The 19,693-nt window shown below is 41.7% G+C and overlaps 1 protein-coding gene across 3 annotated transcripts in view; it reads left to right on the top strand.

The window, feature by feature from the left end:
* The first annotated feature begins 493 nt into the window (after positions 1-493).
* Positions 494-19,693, top strand: part of dcc (DCC netrin 1 receptor) — a 181,550-nt gene continuing 162,350 nt past the window's right edge. For all 3 annotated transcript variants that reach the window (XM_023803312.2, XM_023803310.2, XM_023803309.2), the window contains exon 1: positions 494-908. In XM_023803312.2, coding sequence (XP_023659080.2) covers positions 818-908 — 91 coding nt within the window. In that variant the 5' untranslated portion in view covers positions 494-817. The remainder of the gene's footprint in view (positions 909-19,693) is intronic.

Here is a 19,693-nt window from a genome sequence, read left to right as displayed (position 1 = left end):
AAAGAGTCAGAAAATATATTGGTGGATGTAAATGACTGACCACAAGGTGTCTTTCTTAATCATCAGACTCCCTGCTGGAGAAGTTTGGAAATGAAAAAGGCGTTTGGGTGATCGGATTCATTTTTGAAGAGTTAAATACAAACAATTAGAAAAGCAGTTGTTTATTTTACAGAAAATTATCAAACTTGATATGAATATTGATATGAACATTTGCTAGTTTTCCTCGATTGTACACAACGTTCAGCTTTGAAGCTACAAAAAAGCAGAAAAAATCGCAGTTAGACGGGTAATTTCCTGTGCTCCAACCTGCTTGGCTGCTGTTTGCAGTCACAGTTCACGTTTTGACCGCAGAGGGCAAGCGCGCGCAGTCATTCCCCTCGTGCTCCAGCGCGTAACTAACGGAAAGCCGGCGTAGTAGCGGGCTGCCAGTCCATTCCACTGGAGTCTTAACCACTCTTTATCCTAAACCTCTTTAGATCAATGAATTCACATGCAACTCTCTGCTCACAGTGCTGGTGGACAGCTCCCGTAACAAGTGAACGTCGCGGGTCGCTCGCGAAGTCCGTTTGACGTTATCTTATTGCTGAACGTCGGTAATATTTAAAAAGATGGATATTCGGCGTATTTCCAAAGTTGGCTTGTAAACCACAAAGTGCACAGTTACTTTTATCATTGTCCGCCGAGTTTGAGATTTTTCCTTTTTTTATTATTTGGAGTCGACTTTGGTCTGCTCAGCGCCCATGAATTGAATTTACCTCACTGTACTGAAGAAGGATCTGGCTGATTGTCGGACGGAGACTCTCAGATAACCGTAAATATGGAGAATATAGTTGGATTAATTTGGCTGCGAAGACTTCTGCTGTTCTGCGTGTGGTTTTCCTTTCTCAGCTTTGACGGCAAATCCTACGGTAAGTCCTACGGCTGGATTCTCATTCATTCAAAGTCGCCGTGTTGGCGACGTGCATGACCATTCTGGCGAGAGTGGCTGTGGACACTAAGAATAGGCTATATGCAAGAAGCCATCATTTGAAAGTGGGTAATAAGAAAAACGTGTGTTTCCGTGTCATTGAAGAATTTTGACTGATGAGATGCAGCTCAAACGAGAACCCCCACCCTCACCAATATAGTAGGCTACATCATTTGAGTTTGTTACATTCATTGGTAATGAACAGGATTAAATAATAACATCTGATTATCTTTTTTCCTAATAACATAATAAAACGTGCCTTTTCTTATTTCTCGTAACCTTTACTTCTGCTGGTCGGAAGATTAGATCTTATTGTGGTGTGTATTGAGATGTCCCTTTGACAACCCGGGCCAATAAAAGAAACCGAGTTATATAGTACTGTAGGACGAAGAAACGTCTTGCAGTAGCAGATGCTTGACTGTTTATTTTATTTTTGGGAAGGTGGCGGCGAAGAGGAAGCCAAAGAGCATGATCCTTTTTGTGAGAATAAAATGAGCCCTTGAAATAGCTCGTAAGAGGACATCCTTCGCGCTGCGGCGGAGACGCGCTCAGTCCCGGTCTGTATCAGACATCGGAGCCTTAAGACTAAACTGCCACCGCTCCGCTCGCAGCTGTCTTTAATATTCATAGCCCAAGACTCAAAAGCAACGCATACTTCGCCGTACCGCCGTGCCTTAAACGGTATAGGTATTAAGTCGATGTAGGTACTGGTTAAACAGTTATCGATGGTGTGATTAATAACATTCAAGGGCTTCCGTTTTAGCTGGCCTTTGACATTTGTATTAGTATGCGTGTGGCGCAACGCCTAACAACTGCAACGGAAATGAAAAGATGGGAATTTACCTTTATACGGCTTTGCTACAAATATTGGTAATGGAGTGAGTCGCACTGCCAATGCAGCGCCGGCTTCGGTTTTTATTACGCTTTAATTTTAGCGGTTTGAAGGACGTCCACCGCTCGCACGATTACAGAATCACCGAAAAGTGCTCAGTAGAAGTATGCCACTTTTGATACTCATATACTCATATATAAATACGTGGCAAGTTGTCGCGTCCCTATCCCATAGCCTATCCCGCTGTAAATCACACCAATTAAAAACACCCTGTCACAGGCTCTTGAATTAATATTCTCCTCTGGTACAAGCTTGTGCCCGACAACTGGAACTGGAGCACATCTGGCGGACTCAGAGCTCAACTCGAAAGCCGCCCAGTAATAGCCCTAATCCTGCCGATTCGCGATTATGTTTTACATGAGATACAGAACACAAATGGCAAAAATACAATGCATAATACATGACGACGAATAAATCATGATTACAGTATTTACTCCATGTAAACAGGGTATTAAATAAACCATATGCGTTTATATAAATCGCGTAAATCAAACATACCCTGTTTTATGTTGAAAAACTCAATTGTAATCCATTAAAGATAACCATTGTCCCCTTTACAGATGTTTTATAAGATACATACAAATAGTCGTAGTCATAGTATGAAGAAATTAACCAAGATAAGGATGCAGCTATCATAACTGTAGGGGACACGGATTCACGGAATATTTTACGTATGTTTACTCAACCAAAACGCAAAGGATCGGTTGACGAATTTTTATGTTGAAAAGTAAAGACGAAACTCATAATGATTTCTTTACATAAAAGATTTTTTTTCCTAAAATGGTTAGTTTGACTCGTTTTGTATACGCTTTTTGCGATGTAATCTCATTTACATACCAGCTGTTTATGTAAAGTCCTACAGGCGACGCAAAAGCGTGCGCGATCAAATGCGTGGGTCATAAAGCGAGTTTACTGCCGACGGACATCGATATTATTGGCTTATTGGAAACGCCGCAGTCCTCTTTGCCCTCCTCGCGCTGCACCCAATCAGACCGGATTAAAGTCCCCCTGCTGCACGCGCTGCCGTTGGTGCAGTGTAAATGTGCTCGCGCTGACCCCTTTCCGGTTCACCGCTGGGCGACGTAAGGAGCATTGGAGCCGCTAGCCAGTCCGCTTTAAAATAAAGCGTGGCGGGCAAATAAGCGCGGCTCCCAGTTTATTTCATCAGTGTGTTATCTTCGGTTGTTATACGATGATTTTTGGGCAGTGCACTTGTTGGTTAGATTTTTTTGTTGCTAAAAATAATATTTTTGTCAGTTTGGTAGCAGATGGAACCTTCGCAAAATATAATAAGTGCTACATTCCAAGCAGTTTATTTACATTTGTTTTTACCGTTTCACGCCACCCAAGAGACTGCTCATTTAATACAGTTGCTCTCGGGAGAGCGTCCCTCAGGTTTGCAGTCGCAAGTATAGACGTATCAGTCGGGCTGGGGAGGGGGTGCAGTTAATGCACAGTCATGCTTACCACCAGCTCACCGGTTAAAATTATTTTTTGAAAAGGATCTCTGCACTTATTAAAATTCGAGTCCCCGAAGGCGACTGGCATCCTAACAAAATACCTACGTGGCCAGGCCTCCCTGTTCACTTCTCAATCAGCTCCACAGCAAAACAGCCCTCTTCTCTAACCAGGAAAATACTCTCTTCAGTCCTACTCAGTGCTCTAATAATGTCGCCTAGGCTTTTTAACTGAAGAGGAGCCTCGGCATTACTTGATGTTGTTGATTAATATACTGTTTTTGGATTAATATAACAAAGTGATTTGATTGCTTGAAATATCTTTTCTGAATCCTGTTTTTAAGGAAGTCAAGTGTTGTCAAGGAAGTCCTTGGGTTAGCTTTCTATCTTATGTATAGAAAAGCGGTGCTATAGTATATCATCAGGTTATTGTACACAGAGTTTGTGAAGGGGAACATGATCCAAGTGTATGAGTTTGTGAAGGGGAACATGATCCAAGTGTATGAGTTTGTGAAGGGGAACATTATCCAAGTGTAGGAGTTTGTGAAGAATATTATCTTAGTGTGAGTTTGTGAAGGAAACCATTTTCCAAGTGTATGAGTTTGTGAAGGAGAATATTATCCATGTGCATGAGTTTTTGAAGGAGAATATTATCTACTTGAGTATGAGTTTGTGAATGAGAATATTATCCACGTGTGCATAAGTTTGTGAAGGAGAACATTATGCATCTGTATAAGTCTGTGAAGGAGAACATTATGCATCTGTATAAGTCTGTGAAGGAGAACATTATGCATCTGTATAAGTCTGTGAAGGAGAACATTATGCATCTGTATAAGTCTGTAAAGGAGAACATTATGCATCTATGTGAGCCTGTGAAGGAGAACATTATGCTTGTGTATGAATCTGTGAAGGAGAACATCATCCATGTGTTTGAGTATGTGAGGGTGAGCAGTGTTCCTATGTAAAAGGCTCCAGATGTGATGAACACTACATGCTAGCAGAAGCTCTGTGATCACACACAGCTCGAAGGAGTCATAGATGAAATATACTGCAGTGTATTCATTCACTAGACACTAGCAAAGTAGTAATTATCTTATATAATAATCAGAGAAAGCACAATGTGTTTTGAACATGCTAATGTTCAAGAGAAAATTGAGGGTGGTATTGACAATGTATACTGTGCAATATTTGGTAACATGCAGTAATTGCATGCTCAGTGTTCAATACCAGGGTAAACCAGTTACCGGTAGAAATGCTGAAAAGAAACAAACTACATTACATAGCACTCAGTAACATGATAACATTACACACCATATGGACTATCTTCAGCTGGTAACTTGGTATCTCTGCATGCAGAATTTTGCACATAGTGTGCCATGATTCTCACACCTTACACTATAATAGTTACAATGGTTATTTACTCAGTCCTAATAGTAGGCCGGTGAATTGTGCAGTACAGAGACATTCCAAAGCAAAGGTGGGTATGTCGATAAGCAGATGATGGATGAGCACTTTAAAAAATAGGATGCCGTTATATTATCTAGTCACTGTGACAAAATTTGAGTGCATTCACACTAATGCCTGAACTCCGTTTTGGACGGCAGAGGTATTATTATATCTCTGGCTTTTGTGAGAACTTTATGCTTAGCAAATGAATAATATGATTATGTAACTTTCGAACTGTGTCTTATCATTGTAGTATTGTAATATTAGACAAATGTTTTATTGCACTCTATGTTGTACTCTCATGTTAACTGTCAAATAGGGATTTCCCAAGGATTGGATTGAACTTTACTACAGGCATTGCTTAAATCTTGCATGAAATCACTCCTCTAATTTATTATAGCCCATAAATTTCTAGAAACCTATTACTATTTGGAGTATCCGGCATAGGCAGTAGTGCCTGAATCGTCCCTTCATCGTCCCTTTAATTCCCCTGGAGGAATTAAAGATGGCGCTCTTGTTGGTTGTGAGTGAAGCCAGAATGGCAGGATATAGGTGTTAGCACTCAGCTTTGCATTATATGTTGAACAAAACTAACGTGAAACTAAAAGAAACAGAAATACTGCAAAATAAATGTCACTTCCTGTAGCCTACTCTAGCTCTCGGTGCTTTCACTTCAGCCCAGCTGGGTCTTTTTATAATCATAAAAGTCTCAATGCATTACATTCAGCTGGCCCTATTTATCACTTACAGTCTTTATCTATTAGATACTGAGGTCATAATGTAATGGGAGAGGTAGAACAGGGCTTTGGTTCAATACTTTGTTGTCCTTTTGGCTACCGGCCTTGTCTCATTGACTTGGTCCACAGTTAGTCAAAACAAGAATTCAGACATAGAAAATATCAAAAATATACAAATGGTTATGAACATTGTTATTCTGTAGCCTTTGAGCAATTAAACAAAATCCCCTGAAAACTACTTTAAACACACCGATTGCTCAAGCATAGCAATGTTAAGATGAAGGTTATGTGCCTTCTTGTTACTCTCATGTGCTCCATGAAGCTTTTCATTTTCCTTCCCCCGAGCCTCGAAAATCCACGACGAGATATAAGTGTATCGCTCGTTGTCAGCCATTTGATTTATGAGTACTTAAAGGAAACAAGCTACGTGTAGCAATGCCACTGAGACTGAGAAGTGAGGTTTGAGAGCAAGGCAGAGCAAGGCAGAGTGTGTGCATTCAGGTGCATGCAGACACGCACATACTGCAGTGTGCCACACACACACACGCAGGTTTGTAATTATATCTTTGTGGGGACTCTCCATTCATTTATATGGGGAAAACTTTAATCACAACATGATGACCTTAACCCCTACCCAGCCCTAACCTTAACCATAAGTAACCAAACGAAACAAGACCTTTGGCGTTCTTAGTTTTTTTTATTGCATTCACAGATCATTGTGGTCCCCACAATGTAATATAAACATAATCCACGCTTGCACACACACAGGGGCCATAATGAATTGTTTCCAGCAGCAGCTGATTCTAGGAGCACTGTCCCCGTCTCTGTCGGTGCAGGGAGAGCCGAAATGCTTAAACACTTCATTTTACACGGCGTGTCTAAATGCTGGCACCCGTTGCATATCGACCCGGATTATCTCTGCAATGTGCTCTTGCATTTTCATGAGTTGCCTTCGCTCAGAACTCATCAGCGGAGTTTAAATGCACAGGACTCCTGCCGTGTGCTTTCTTTCCCCTGTGCATCAAAGGTGCAATTTATTCCACCAATGACAGCAAAGCACAGGCGAGAGAGTAAGAGCCAAATTAGTGCTGAAATAATGTTTTTCTTTTGGGGATGGAAAAAAAAATGCATGACAAAATAAAAGAAAAGTCAACAATCTTAAACAAAACAACAAAAATGCAAAACTACATATTCTTATGCATTTCCAAATGCACCTGTGTGTTTTTTTTTTGTAAAAAAACAAACACTATGATTTTAACCGAACAGTAATCTAGGTGGAAATTAATTAATTTTTAAATCCTTTTTTTATTTTCATTTTTTGTGGTCAGTTAGGTCAAATGAGAATATGTTCAAATTAACGGTGATAATCTGGGCAAAATGGTGAAATATCACAATGCAACATTAAAAATTTTAAGCATAGAAAAATGACCATTTTATATTAAATAATAATCAATAATAAAATGCAAGTGGGTATTTTCAGAGACAATATATATTCATGTTCAATGTTGATACAGACACTCCCCACTTAAAGACCTACCTTTTATCGCCTGCCCGGACTTAGGACCAGCTCTCCGATCAGCCGGTGTTGTACACTGCACGAGAACTTTCTATTGTGTTTGTTCTGGTCTCTGACTTGGGTCGGTGAAGTAAGGCTGTACAGTATGTTGTCTGCAGTCATTGACCTTTATTGTGATATCCCAAACCAAATTACACTGAACTCGCGATCTGTTGTCTTTAGTTTGATGCATATAGGGAACCTAAAGTAGCGTGTCAAGCACGGACGTGCGCAAGGGTAAAGTTTTCCTGTGTCTTAGACTTTTCTTAAGTCCTCCAAAGCAAAGGCTTTAAGTTTTTTACTTGTTTCATATCTTAGTTAATATATTCAAATGACTTGTTTTGTATACGCCGTCTTAGTTCGGTAATGCGCAAAAGGATGCTAACAGTAATTCATTGGATTGCAGTGATGCTAATTAGCGATACATATGCTATATATGTTAGCGTGCCATTTGTTTGTAATTTGTAATTTTGAATTGATCATCGACGTTAGAACTTATCGGCCAGTTTGTTGTAACTTTGGTATACTAGATAAAAAATCTCCTAAGTCTTTTCTGTGTTTGATTTATTACAGTCTCACTCATAGGTTTTCACCTGTTATATATGGAGAAAACACGTAGCGGGAGCAGCACACTGTACACTATGCAGTACACTAACGTTTATAAATATACTGAAAATACCAATACAGTATGCTTGAAATATCAGTAAGAGGCGGCTCCTCGCTTATCGACCAATTCGCTTAACGACCTAGTTCCTAGGAACGGGACTCGGTGGTTAAGTAAGGAGATGCTGTATTTGAAAAATGGCAACTAAAGTCTTATGAATCTGCTTATATAAATATCATTTGGTCAGTAGCCTACATTGTGATTTTTTTTACTAGTCTCAGTGTACATTGCATATTTAATAAAGAACATTTGATATGCAGCATATTAAATTTCTTGGCAATCATAGTTTTTTCGTAGTTTATGTTCAAATTTACTGTAAAAGTTGTGTACTTTTCACAATCTTATGACATTCAACACCGTCTGAGATTCTATATGAGAGTCTCATAGTAACCAAACTAAGTTTGGGACAATTAACACCATTTATTTGAATGAGTATTGACTGACAATTCAGTGTAAAGAAATTTCACTGGACATCAATTGTTGCTTTGAGATTTCATTTGGTATCATCCACTTGCCTTTTGACTTTACAACTATTGTTTGAAAAGCCCTTCTTTTGAGCCTCAATGATAAGCAGTACCATGCAGTACTAAGCAGTACTAAGCAGTACTCCACAGAGCGCATATTTTGGAACCTGGCTTTATGGTTCACAATGACGACAGTTTTTGCATTTTAGCAACCTTCTAATAAAAACTGAGTGCTGTTTCAGGCATTCACTGCATCTTACCATATCAAAGGCTGCTTTTTGAGAACAGGTGAATTAAGGTGATATTTCAGGACTGCTTTGGGGTGACAGACTTATTTAAAATCAAAATCTTTAAACAGAAATGTTGGTCATTAAACTCTCCGGAAGTTAATGTCACTTGTTTAAGAAAAAGATTGAACAATAATAACAGGCAGAGCCAAGAAAAACAAGAGGGTTCCTGTAGATTTGCTCCTAGGCACACTTATTAAATAATTAGTGGCGGTTTACTGGAGTGTAATTTCTATTTGGTTTAGTGTAAATAAGAGGATGTTTGTCAAGATCCACTAAAATTATGTGTGCATGGTGCCCTGCAGAGGACTTTTCCTGTGGCGCCCTGCTCTGTGAAATTAAAAAATTACGCTTGTAGTTTTTATTGAAAATCTAACTGCTTAAACACTAAATATCAGCCAAATATGGTTGCTGAGCCTGGAGAGCGGCAAATCCAGCATTTAATGGAGGCATGTGTCTTCTCCCATTGGTTCTTCATGATGTTCCTCATAAGCCAGGCTACATTCTTTGCATCATCGCCCCTGCTGAGAGGTGAAAATTTGGTCCAAGTCTTCAACAGATTGAAAGCAGTTTTTCCAGCTTCGATAATAACAGCTTTCCCATCCGTCACTCTGCAGCACAGGGCTGGATTTGCAGAGCATATGTTCAGCGAGTGTCCCGGCTAGCACTTTCAGAGCTGTTGGGCAGCTTAGTTACGACGGGTGGTCAATAGCCAACATGATGCACCTTCCCTTTCCCCATGACTGAATGGGCAATGCTCTGATTTGGAGGCTGTGGTATTTTCACATCACTCTCTTCCTTTACACTTTTCACGTTCACTAAATCGCTTACTTGCTTTGAAATTTCCTGGGTCTTAATCTTCGAGTCTTCCATTTATGTTCACTAATTGACCAAGAAGCCTCACGGAGACAGGTGATTTCATCTTGCATTGCTGTGCGCAGACAGATGCTTTTTAAAATTATCTTATGGACATGGAATTAATTAGGGTTTGCTGCAGCAATGCGTTTGAAAAATTATGTGATCATGACATTTCCATTTTCTTTCAAATAAATTTTCTTTTGCTCTTTTTCTCCTTTAATACTTTGGATCCATGATGTGTATTAATTAATACTCCAGTGTGTCATCACTGCAAGCTGTTCCTGGTTCATTTACAAACTCCACTATGTATCTGTGAAATGCCATATGTATCTATAAAATTAAAGGATACATTCAAGTGTATTATGGACATTGCACGCAATAAAATATGAGAAACTAGAAAGAAACGTTAAATATTAAACAATGGTTAAAGCTCCTTTTTTTTACTGGTACAGGAGACGTCATTATAATATGCCGTTAGGGCTATTCATCACAGCTTGTGCATTTAAGTTGCTGTTTTAAATTTTAAATTCAAGAAAAATCTCCAGGGCCGCATCTGCTCTGTTGATTTCGTTTCACGGACAATTATTGGACACATAACTGGCCTTCTGCCTTCTGCTAATTGACCAGGCTACACGTACTTATTTGCATTAAAGGGAAAGTTGAAGATTTGGCTTGGCTATACAAAACTAAAGGCACTCCCAAGGCAACAGCCCAACACAGCATAATGTTTTTATTGCGTATGTTTCTCTACGAATCAGTATTTCCTTGGAGCTGACGACACGGCTAATACGAGTGGATTTCAGCCCCGTGAGAGCCCATGTTGGAAAGGGTAAACATCTTTCCGGTCGTTTGGATAGCCTTGCGCTCAGAGATGTGGACATCAATTCATCTCCAGTCCTACAAAGGCGGCGTAGGGCCCAAATGGTCGACAGAATAGCTGCTGTTGTACCCCCAAGCAAGTTATTTACTCCGGGAAATGGGCAGAGCTTAGAACTTTGGACTAAATGGCTTTAAATGATGCCAGTGACTAATGAGACGGGGGGTTGGATTAAGGCACACGTGAGCCTGGACCGGCGTGTCCGAATCGCTGCGAGTCAAGGGGGCGGCTCCTGCGGGCTCGTTTGGGGCTCCCACACCTGCCCCCTCGGCAGCGGGGTGTACAGATGGGGGGCGGAGGGTGGAGTCGACCAAACACAAAGCCAGACACCTGTGCGCAGCTCCAGGAACAAAGAGAGACAGCGGGTGCTGGGGGTGCTATGGGGGGGCTGGGGGTGCTATGGGGGGGCTGGGGGTGTGTGGTGTGGCCTCTCGCCTCTCATCTCCATGAGAATCAGAGGCTCCGCCGCCCATCTGTCCCTCCCCATCAAGCCTAGCACTCTGCTCGCCATGGCGACGAGGGCCAGGCAAGAGCCGGGGCAGGCAACCCCCCCCCCCCAACGCCTGGCGTTCATCTGGCTCTGGCCAGCACGTCCCCGACTGCCCATCTCTTTAATTGCTTTGCCATTTTTAGCCACTTTCAGAAGAAGCCATTTCAAACTATTTACAGTGCCCTCCATAATGTTTGGGACAAAGACACATTTTTCCTTGATTTACCCCTCTGCTCTACAGTTTAAAATTTCAAACCAAACAATTCAGACATGATTAAAGCGCATATTCCAGACTTTAATGTAAAAGTATTTGCATATATTTCAGTTTCTCCATGTAGAAATTGCAACACTTTTTACGCATAATCCCCCTCATTTCAGGGCACCATAATGTTTGGCACATAGCAATGGTAGGCATATTAAAGCAGTCTTGTTTAGTGCTTTGTTTCATATTCCATGCATGCAGCGACTGCCTGAAGTCTGCGATTCATAGAGGTGAATGAGTAAATTTGGTGCTGAGTATCTCCTCCGGTGACGCTCTGTCACGCCTCTCCTGCCTGTTTCAGGGACTTGTCTATTTAGATTTCCTCTTCAGCGTATGGAAGGCATGCTCAATTGGAATTAAATTGGGTGACTGGCCATTCCAGAATTTTCCATTCATTAGCTTTAAAAAACTCCAATGTTGCCTTAACAGTATGTTTGGGATCATTATCTTGTTGTAGGATGAAGCTTCATCCAATGAATTTGGAGGCATGAGATGTTTCCATACACCTCAGAATTCATTGTCTGACCGCTGTCAGCAGTTACATCATCAATGAAGATAACTGTGCCAGTACCTGTGGCAGACATACATGCCCCAGCCATAACCCCCCCCCACCACCAAATGAGCTGCTATGCTTTGGATCTTGGGCAGTTCCTTATCGTCTCACACTTTCCTCTTGCCATCACTCTGATACAGGTTAATCTTGGGCTCGTCTGTCCATAAGACCTTTTTCCAGAATTCTGCAGGCTCTTTTAAGGACTTTTTCCAGACTGTAATCTGGCCATCCTGTTTTTGTGGTTAACTAGTGGTTTGCATCTTGCAGTGTAGCCTCTGTATTTCTGTTCATGAACTCTTCTGCGGATATTAATCTCTGACAAAGACATACCTGCCTCCTGAAGACTGTTTCTGATCTGCTGCACAGGCGTTTGGGGATTTTTCTTTACCATAGGAGGATTCTTCTGTCATCAGCAGTGAAGGTCTTCCTCGTCCTACTGGTCCCTTTGCGATTACAGTGCGTTCTTTTTAATGATATTCCAGACATTTGATTTTGTAATCCTAAGGTTTGACTGATGTCTATAATGGTTTTGTTCTTGTTTTTTCAGCCTCATAATAGCTTCTCTGACTTTCATTGGCACAGCTCTTCCCCTCATGTTTAACAAATGGCAACTACAGACTCTAAATGGTAGAAGCCAGCCTAGGTATCTTATCCCTGCACTAATGAAGCAATGAAACATACCTGAGTAAATCACAAACAGCTGTGAAGCCAAACGTCTCCAACATTATGTTGCCCTGATATGAGGGGGATTATGTATAAAAAGTGTTGTAATTTCTACATGGTGAAACTGAAATCTAAGCAAATAACTTTACATGAAAGTCTGGAATATGCGCTTTAATCATGTCTGAATTGTTTGATTTGAAGTTTTAAACTGTGGGGTAAATCAAGGAAAAATGTGTCCTTATCCCAAACATTATGGAGGGCACTGTGCATACTTCTCAGTAATTACCCCGGTTACACCCCCTCTCAGCCTGATGCTCGTCCCACTGTTTTGTGGCAGCCGTGTCACGTGACTTGCATCTTTGTGGCGGCAGGTCCGTTCCCTTTAACTGCTACACGGGCCGAGCACTGAGGACAATATGGGTGTCGTGGGGGTCGGTGGGGGGGGGAACTGGGAGCGAGCACATCCATATATACAACTCAGTGGGGGAAACAAGTGCTGCTGAATGCTGAAGTGGTCCTCACCAGGCCGCTATTCTGTGCCGTTATCTTTGTCAATGTGAAGGCCTCTTGAAAGGTTATGTGTGCATAATGTGAGGGCACTCCCCCCATCCCCCTCCCCCGAACCCACAGTGTTCTTCACCTCAGTGACATTTGGATGTGGAAACCAGTCATTAAGACTCCAAACCTCACAGTGCTCTGCATTACCGCACCATAATTGGAAATGGCTGGAATCAGCTGATGCATTGAAATGCAGTGAGGCATCGCTTCCCTGGCACGGCTCATTTCCAGGCCGTTAGAGCGGATTTCGGAAGCTCAGACGAGGATCGTATGCCTATAGACTGATTTTAGTTTACGAAAAGGCTTGCGCTGTACTGAGATCTGCATGGTCTTCTGCTTCAGACATCATTATTTGTCAGCATCTGTAAATGAAAAAATATTTGAGCATTGTTATGTGATTCTGCAATGTTAAATACCTGATAGCCCTTAATTACAAGAGATTATTTTAACTGCAATACTGCAGAGGTAGCCGGCTCTCTTCCTAGAGCCATGGGGAATATTTGGCTATTAATTGCTTTATTCAAGTAATTATTGGATAGTAACCTTACTTGTCGTTTTATGCGCCAATTAAGTACTAAAGTACTTAAAAAAATTAGTAGGGTTGATGAAAGACTGAGAGAGTTGCCCATCCCTGTGGTACGACATTTCTTAATGTAAACGTAAGAGAATGTATCTTATGAATGTATCTTCTGATCATGTGATACATAGACCAAGGCTCATGCAGCAGAAACTTGACTGTACCTGTCAGTACGGAGCTGCTTATCATTCAGTTCATCCCTGGCAGAGATATGTCCGTCGGTATGGCTGCCATGGTCACATGACTGCCAGTGAATACGTTTCACACGCTTCACACGCGTCTCCCAGAAACACATGTGCATCATTGCATGGAGAACCTTCATGGTGTGGTGTACAGTGTTCTGGGGCTTGTTCCATATGGTGCTGACAGGCTTTTTGGGGGGAGCGGGTGCTCATTCTGGAAATTAGCATCAATCCTACCCCCCGCCGGTTGGGTAAAGACCTCATGCTGTTCCCTTATGATAACACAATGAAACCTCCCCCTCCCGAATGGGAGATTTTCTCTGACCTCGCCCTTACCAAAGTATCGGCTAAAATTACACGCCGTCTGTTCCTTCTTGTCCTGATCTGGGCAATTTATTTATTTTTTGTTGTTTTTATTATTGCTGCTGTTGTTTGGCAGATGAGTCTAAGAGATCTGACTGTCAGCTCAAGCTCTGCAGGGTTTAAAACGCCGTGGGGTTAAGGCTGCTGTGTGTATGTGCAATATGCTCACCGGAGTCAAAAGAAACTAACGAATGCCGAGCTGGAGAATGGCTGATTGCTCATGTCACCTGCACATGGGGGACTCTGCCGTACATCTTCCTGATATTTGTCATGTTGTAGTTGTGGCAGAAAAAAAATGTGTTAGCTGTCAAGCGACATTTCATCACTGAAATCCTCGTGCTTGAGGAGGCTCACGTAGGTACATCAAAAGCTGCAGTTTGCTGGACTGGCTCCTTCTGAGAAGGTTCAAAGACTTCCTGGGTGCTGCGTGAGCGTGTCTCTCTGAAGGCCTTTTGTTCCATTCTAGCCCCTCTGGAGGATCTGCCGTGCAATCTGAGGGTATCTCAGGGAAAAGGAAGGAATCACGTTCAGGGTGTTTGTGTATTACACCATGTGCACCTGCCTCAGGGGTCTTCGTTGAGGGCCTATTGAGTAACAGTACAGGTGGTATACATGCATAATGACTGAATGAGACAGGTGTTCACTTATAAAAATATCCAATTAAGCAGTCTTATTACTGTAAACCACCACACTGACAATTAATGATTATCTGCAGGTCAACCTTTAATTAGTTAAGAGTATGTCAGCCTGTTCAGTCACCTGGCAGTGGAGGGAGAAGCTGTGGAGATGATGATAAAGGCATCTCCTCTTGAGCGAGGTCAACGTTAAGGACTGTGGTCAGTGGGGATCATTAGGAGGACTGGAGGTGCAACTGAAGATCCAGGTCTGTTTACCAAGAAAGACAGCACTGTTAAGATAAGATTCAGTCTGACGTCCACGGGTAGCAGTCTTCTGTCCAGAAAGTGGTGCCGTCCATTTGAGAGCTCAGGGGAAATGTGCGAGCAGGCCTGACTAAACCGTATATAGCTGTTTAGAAGGAAAAAGGCTGAATCCCAGCTTATCATGTAATTAATCTGCAGTTGGCTGACATACCTTTTCCTCCAGGCTCTAGAAAACCAACTGGGGCGGGGGGGGGGGGGGGGGGGTGAAGAGGTAATTGAATGGTATGTCTAAAATTTGCAGAACTGCTGCTTTTGTGGAAGAGAGGTAAATATATGGACTGATGGCTCAATGTACATTGCTCAGCATGCACATTATACACTGATATCAGCAGTTCAAACTGTATCTATTTCTCCGCTCAGAGGTCCAATGACTAGAGCTCGGTCATTCAACAAAAAGAGTAATTTGTCCTTGTTATTTGAAAGGCAAAAGCCTTGGCGGCTATAGATCAGCTTCTGAGGCTTGTCAAGTTGATAATGCAAATAAATTCGACAGAAAACACAGATGGGGAAGAAGTCGACCATGCTGAAGAGACCACTAATAAAGGGCTGGTGACATCACACCGGGCGGCTGCCGTTGGGCTTTGATTGGCTGACTCCCAAGAGATCGCTGCTTGGCAACCTGGGGACCCGCAGTTTCCAGATCAGCTGTTTAAATGGCCTGCCATGTCACGAGCCAAACAGGCAGCACCACCTGGTCCCGGCAATTCCAAAGGGACAACTCAATTCTGCCGAAGGCAGTCCAGGATCTCGTCTTTGTCCTTTACCATGCAGATGAAGGAAACGTCACATTATTACCTTATTCAGCTGCCTGCTCGACACCTCAGCCCAAAGCAGCATAACCTGTTTTACACTTTGACCACTTATACCAGTGGAAGTTTTAGTTTGCTTACCCCGTGTTCAAAATAACAAACAAACAAACAAAGGACAGCAAAAAGGACATAAGCAAACGAAAGCAAAAATCTGAAAGTCTGCCAGCTATATTCCAATAATGACAAATCCGGCTCCTTCACCACCCACCATCTTCGGGTTTTTGAACACCTAAGCGGCCTTCTGAGGTCTGAGGGGCGGTAGTCCTGCTGCCCGCTCCTGTCAGACATGCAGCTAACGAGTTAGCAGAGCCAGTGCAGTCAGGCAGGACGCCGTTCGAGCCGTTTAATTAGAGCAGGGGCGGGAGCAGTCCTTGGCCGTGTTAATTAAGCGAAACTGCTGCTACTGATGTTACCCACTTGGAAGCACTCTGCCACCGTGGCCCGCATTTAATATCTGTAGCGCGGAATGCGGCTACTGTCGCGGACGTCTCAGCAGGTAGCTGCCGAGCGCGGTGCTAATAGCTGGGGCGGGGTCCTGCCTCGCCTCTGAGGGGGTCTGCGCAGGGGCGTTTCAGGTTCCTTAGCTGCGCAGATGTGAGGATGGGGGAACCGGCTCGTCTCTCTGAAAGCCCGTATTGCGGGTCGATCGCTGCCGGATTCATGCCACTGAAGAGACCCCTGGCCAGAGTGTTTGACGCTAATGCAGGGAAGAGGAACGTGGCGAAAACAAGGCCGTTGGTGGAAGCATGGATGTCACCCGAGATAATGGAATCGAATAATATAAGCCTGGAAATACAAAGGCGCACTGGAAGAGAATTCGATTTCAAGCAAAACCACACAAAAGCAAAAGTTTTGTGATAAATCCCACCGGATACAACTGCTTGCAAAGAAAAACCAAAATTAAATATTAGAAACAGCATAATACCTAAGTGGTAACCTTTCTCTCCAGTTTATTTTCAGTCCATTCTTAATCTTTCCTGCATTTTTGCTGCATTCGCCTGAAATTTCCTTTGACTTGCGATAGATCTTAAGATAACTGTTGCTAGACAACTGCAGCTCCTCATCTCACTGGATAAGACGCCGTTAGATGTAATTTGCTTTTGCTTTTTTTGCTCTGGGTGACCCTTGGTGCCATTTATGTGGAAAAAGAATCAGTCCTGATAGTTCATAATTGCCCCTCATTCAGTGTAATTGCAACCTTGGATTATTCCCTTATTTATGTATTATTTATGGACAGCAGGAGAATATTAGATGAATTTTTCATCAATTTCATCTCCACTTCTACTGTGACTTGTGTCATTTCCTGGTGTTTTTTTATTGGTCAGAATAAAACCAGGAGTATGAATAGGTCTCTCTTACCCAGAAATCTGTAAAAGCAATACGAAAATCCCAACAACCAACCAGTGTTAATTTTGAATACTATGCTCCCTGAAGATCCCTGCTTGCAGACCGGTGAGGGGGACAATGCAACGCTACAAAGCTTTTCAATTTGTTTGGTATCTTGGATCTCTCTCCTGTATATTAATACACATCAGTCAGGCTGTCTCTTCTCTGCGTCTGCATGCAGTTCCAGGGATGAATGTAACAATGCATATGAGTGTTTCATCCTTTCATTCTGCCCTGGAGCCTGCAGGGAGAAGAACAAACCATCTGCATTTACATTCGTCTGGTTAGCTTTGGGTCTGGCTCTCTGGCACCTACAGATCACGCTTTGTGCAAATGCACTAATAAGGAAAGATATCCAAGTGAACAAACAGGAGAAGAGCAAAACAACACAGCTAATGAAATTATAGGCTGTTTTTTTTTTTTTTTACAATGACTCGGGAGTCCAACAGCACAGCATGATTTCACTAAGACTAAAAAAATAAAAATGAAAATAAAAGAGTCACGGATGATCCCACTCATTCTTATGTCCCTGTGTTGCCTGCTAGAGGATAAACAGACCAGGCATTCATGTCTCTGCTTAAATTTACACCCATGGGGACCTTCATAAAGCTTATTTAGAGCTGTGACTAATTTGAAACCAAGTGTTAGTTCTTAGGATATAACTGGGTATCAGAGGTTTTTTAAGTCCTTGTGAAAGTCTGATTAGTTTCCTGCTCAATGAATCAGCTCTTGACCAATGAATCTTGTTTGTAATAGTCTTTATTTTTAAGATTCTTTGTAAAGGTTCAGCTGAAGTTTTATGGTTTCTACCTGTAATTGTTAACCATAAAATCAGATAATGTAAATGCAGTTTCTCTCATTATGCCGTGTAAGCACAACCAAAACTATGTTTAATTTATTCATTTAATTGAATTTACTAAATTAAAAGGATTCCAGATTTCTCTTCTTAAAATAAGGTTTATGGGTACATGAGGTCACAACCTTGTACTTGATACGCAATCGGAAGATGGATGGGTATGATTAAAAGGATCCAGACATGGTCTAGGTCTGTCTGCTGTCAACTGAGCCATCACAGCTTTAATGAATATTCAGCTGTTTAAACAAAACAGAATGACCCGCTAAGCTGATAAATATGAACGTAATGTGACGTAATTAGAGCTGCTGACCAGGGGAGTCCGCAGACTCTTCCTCCTGATGTGAACCAGCCGGCGACTCCCACCTGCGATTGTGTGTTTTAGGGGGACGGTTCATAAAGCCAGCTGACGACGAGGAAAAGCAAACAGCAGCTGGAGGCCAAGGCCAGGGGTGCTTAGTAAAGACCCAAACCTGGGTGAGGCATTCAGTCACACACATTATTTAATATGCAGGCATCTTGCGACTGACGTGAAACTGACATAAGTAAATTGGGAAATACGAAAAAAATGCCTGAGATATCGAAGTGCTAAGGCAAATAGGTGGCGGTGTAAGTAAATGTATACCTTATATTTTCATTTATGTAATATGTGTTTAGTAAGTATTAGTAGTATATTTTGGCTTATGTATATCTGCAATAAGGTATCTTGAATGGTATCTGAAGGTAAATCCCACTGATGATGAACAGATGAAAACTGCCTATATATATTAATATATATATATATTAGGGCTGCCGCGATTAGTCGACTTAGTCGAGTAAGTCGACGCTGAAAATGCTCGACATCAATATGACGCATCGTTCTTTATTATTATTTAAATTAAATTACCTTTATGATTTCTAAAACGCTTCAATCAATTATAACTAATGTTTTCTTTGAATGTCACTATATAATTATGGGAGTAGTTCAAATTATCACAAAACAAAAAGGTGATTTTACAATGTTCGAAGAGCGATGGCATACTACGGCGGTACTAGCGCTATGCATGAGCACCTGAAAAGCAAAGACACAGGCGCTATTCTAGACCGGCAAACCACCGGTTTGTCTATTCATGTTTATTAAATTACAATTAGTACGGAGAGCTTTTTAATATCCTTTGTCTTTGCAGCTGTTAAAAACACTCATTTGAAGCCATAAAGTTGTCTGCCTGCTACATTTGAATCTCCATTGAATAAGCATTTGTGACAATGTTTTGGCTAAAATGTAGGCTTATTCTACATTGTTTGACGGTGCCAGTGTGTGCGTTCATGCGCATTGGACTTCTTGGAACCAGGGTCGTTATAGTAAACTAGTGAAACGAAAACGGACACTACATAAAAGGAAATAGTTCATGAACTGAAATAAAAATGAAAATCATATTTACAAAAAAAAAAAAACCTTTAATCTGCATACCCCCATCTTTTTACCTCGTTTATCCACAGTGTCTCCTCTTTTAAAATATGTTGTGGCTGCTGATCTATCCCATCCTTCATCGCGACTTAAGTGCTTATCGCTTGTGTCGGATGTGGCGTGATCCGATAACCGAACTTATTGAGCATAAGGATATGCCAAATTTATACATAATACTAACTTTTACAATACACATGACATTAATATTTTAGACATACTACTAATCTGGATTATGGAATTGTGTTAAGGTTGTCAAAATAAGATTAACTAACATTATGAGTCAAGTTGATTTTCTGGAGGAAATTAGATTAATTGACCAATCGATGCATTAGTCGATAGATTAATCAATAGAAAAACTGTCGTTAGTGGCTGCCCTAATTAAAAAAATATATAGGCATGTTATGT

The sequence above is a fragment of the Paramormyrops kingsleyae genome, chromosome 2 (assembly GCF_048594095.1).
Source record: "Paramormyrops kingsleyae isolate MSU_618 chromosome 2, PKINGS_0.4, whole genome shotgun sequence".
In the NCBI taxonomy this organism is placed as follows: Eukaryota; Metazoa; Chordata; class Actinopteri; order Osteoglossiformes; family Mormyridae; genus Paramormyrops; species Paramormyrops kingsleyae.
This window is presented reverse-complemented; position numbering and strand designations above follow the sequence as displayed.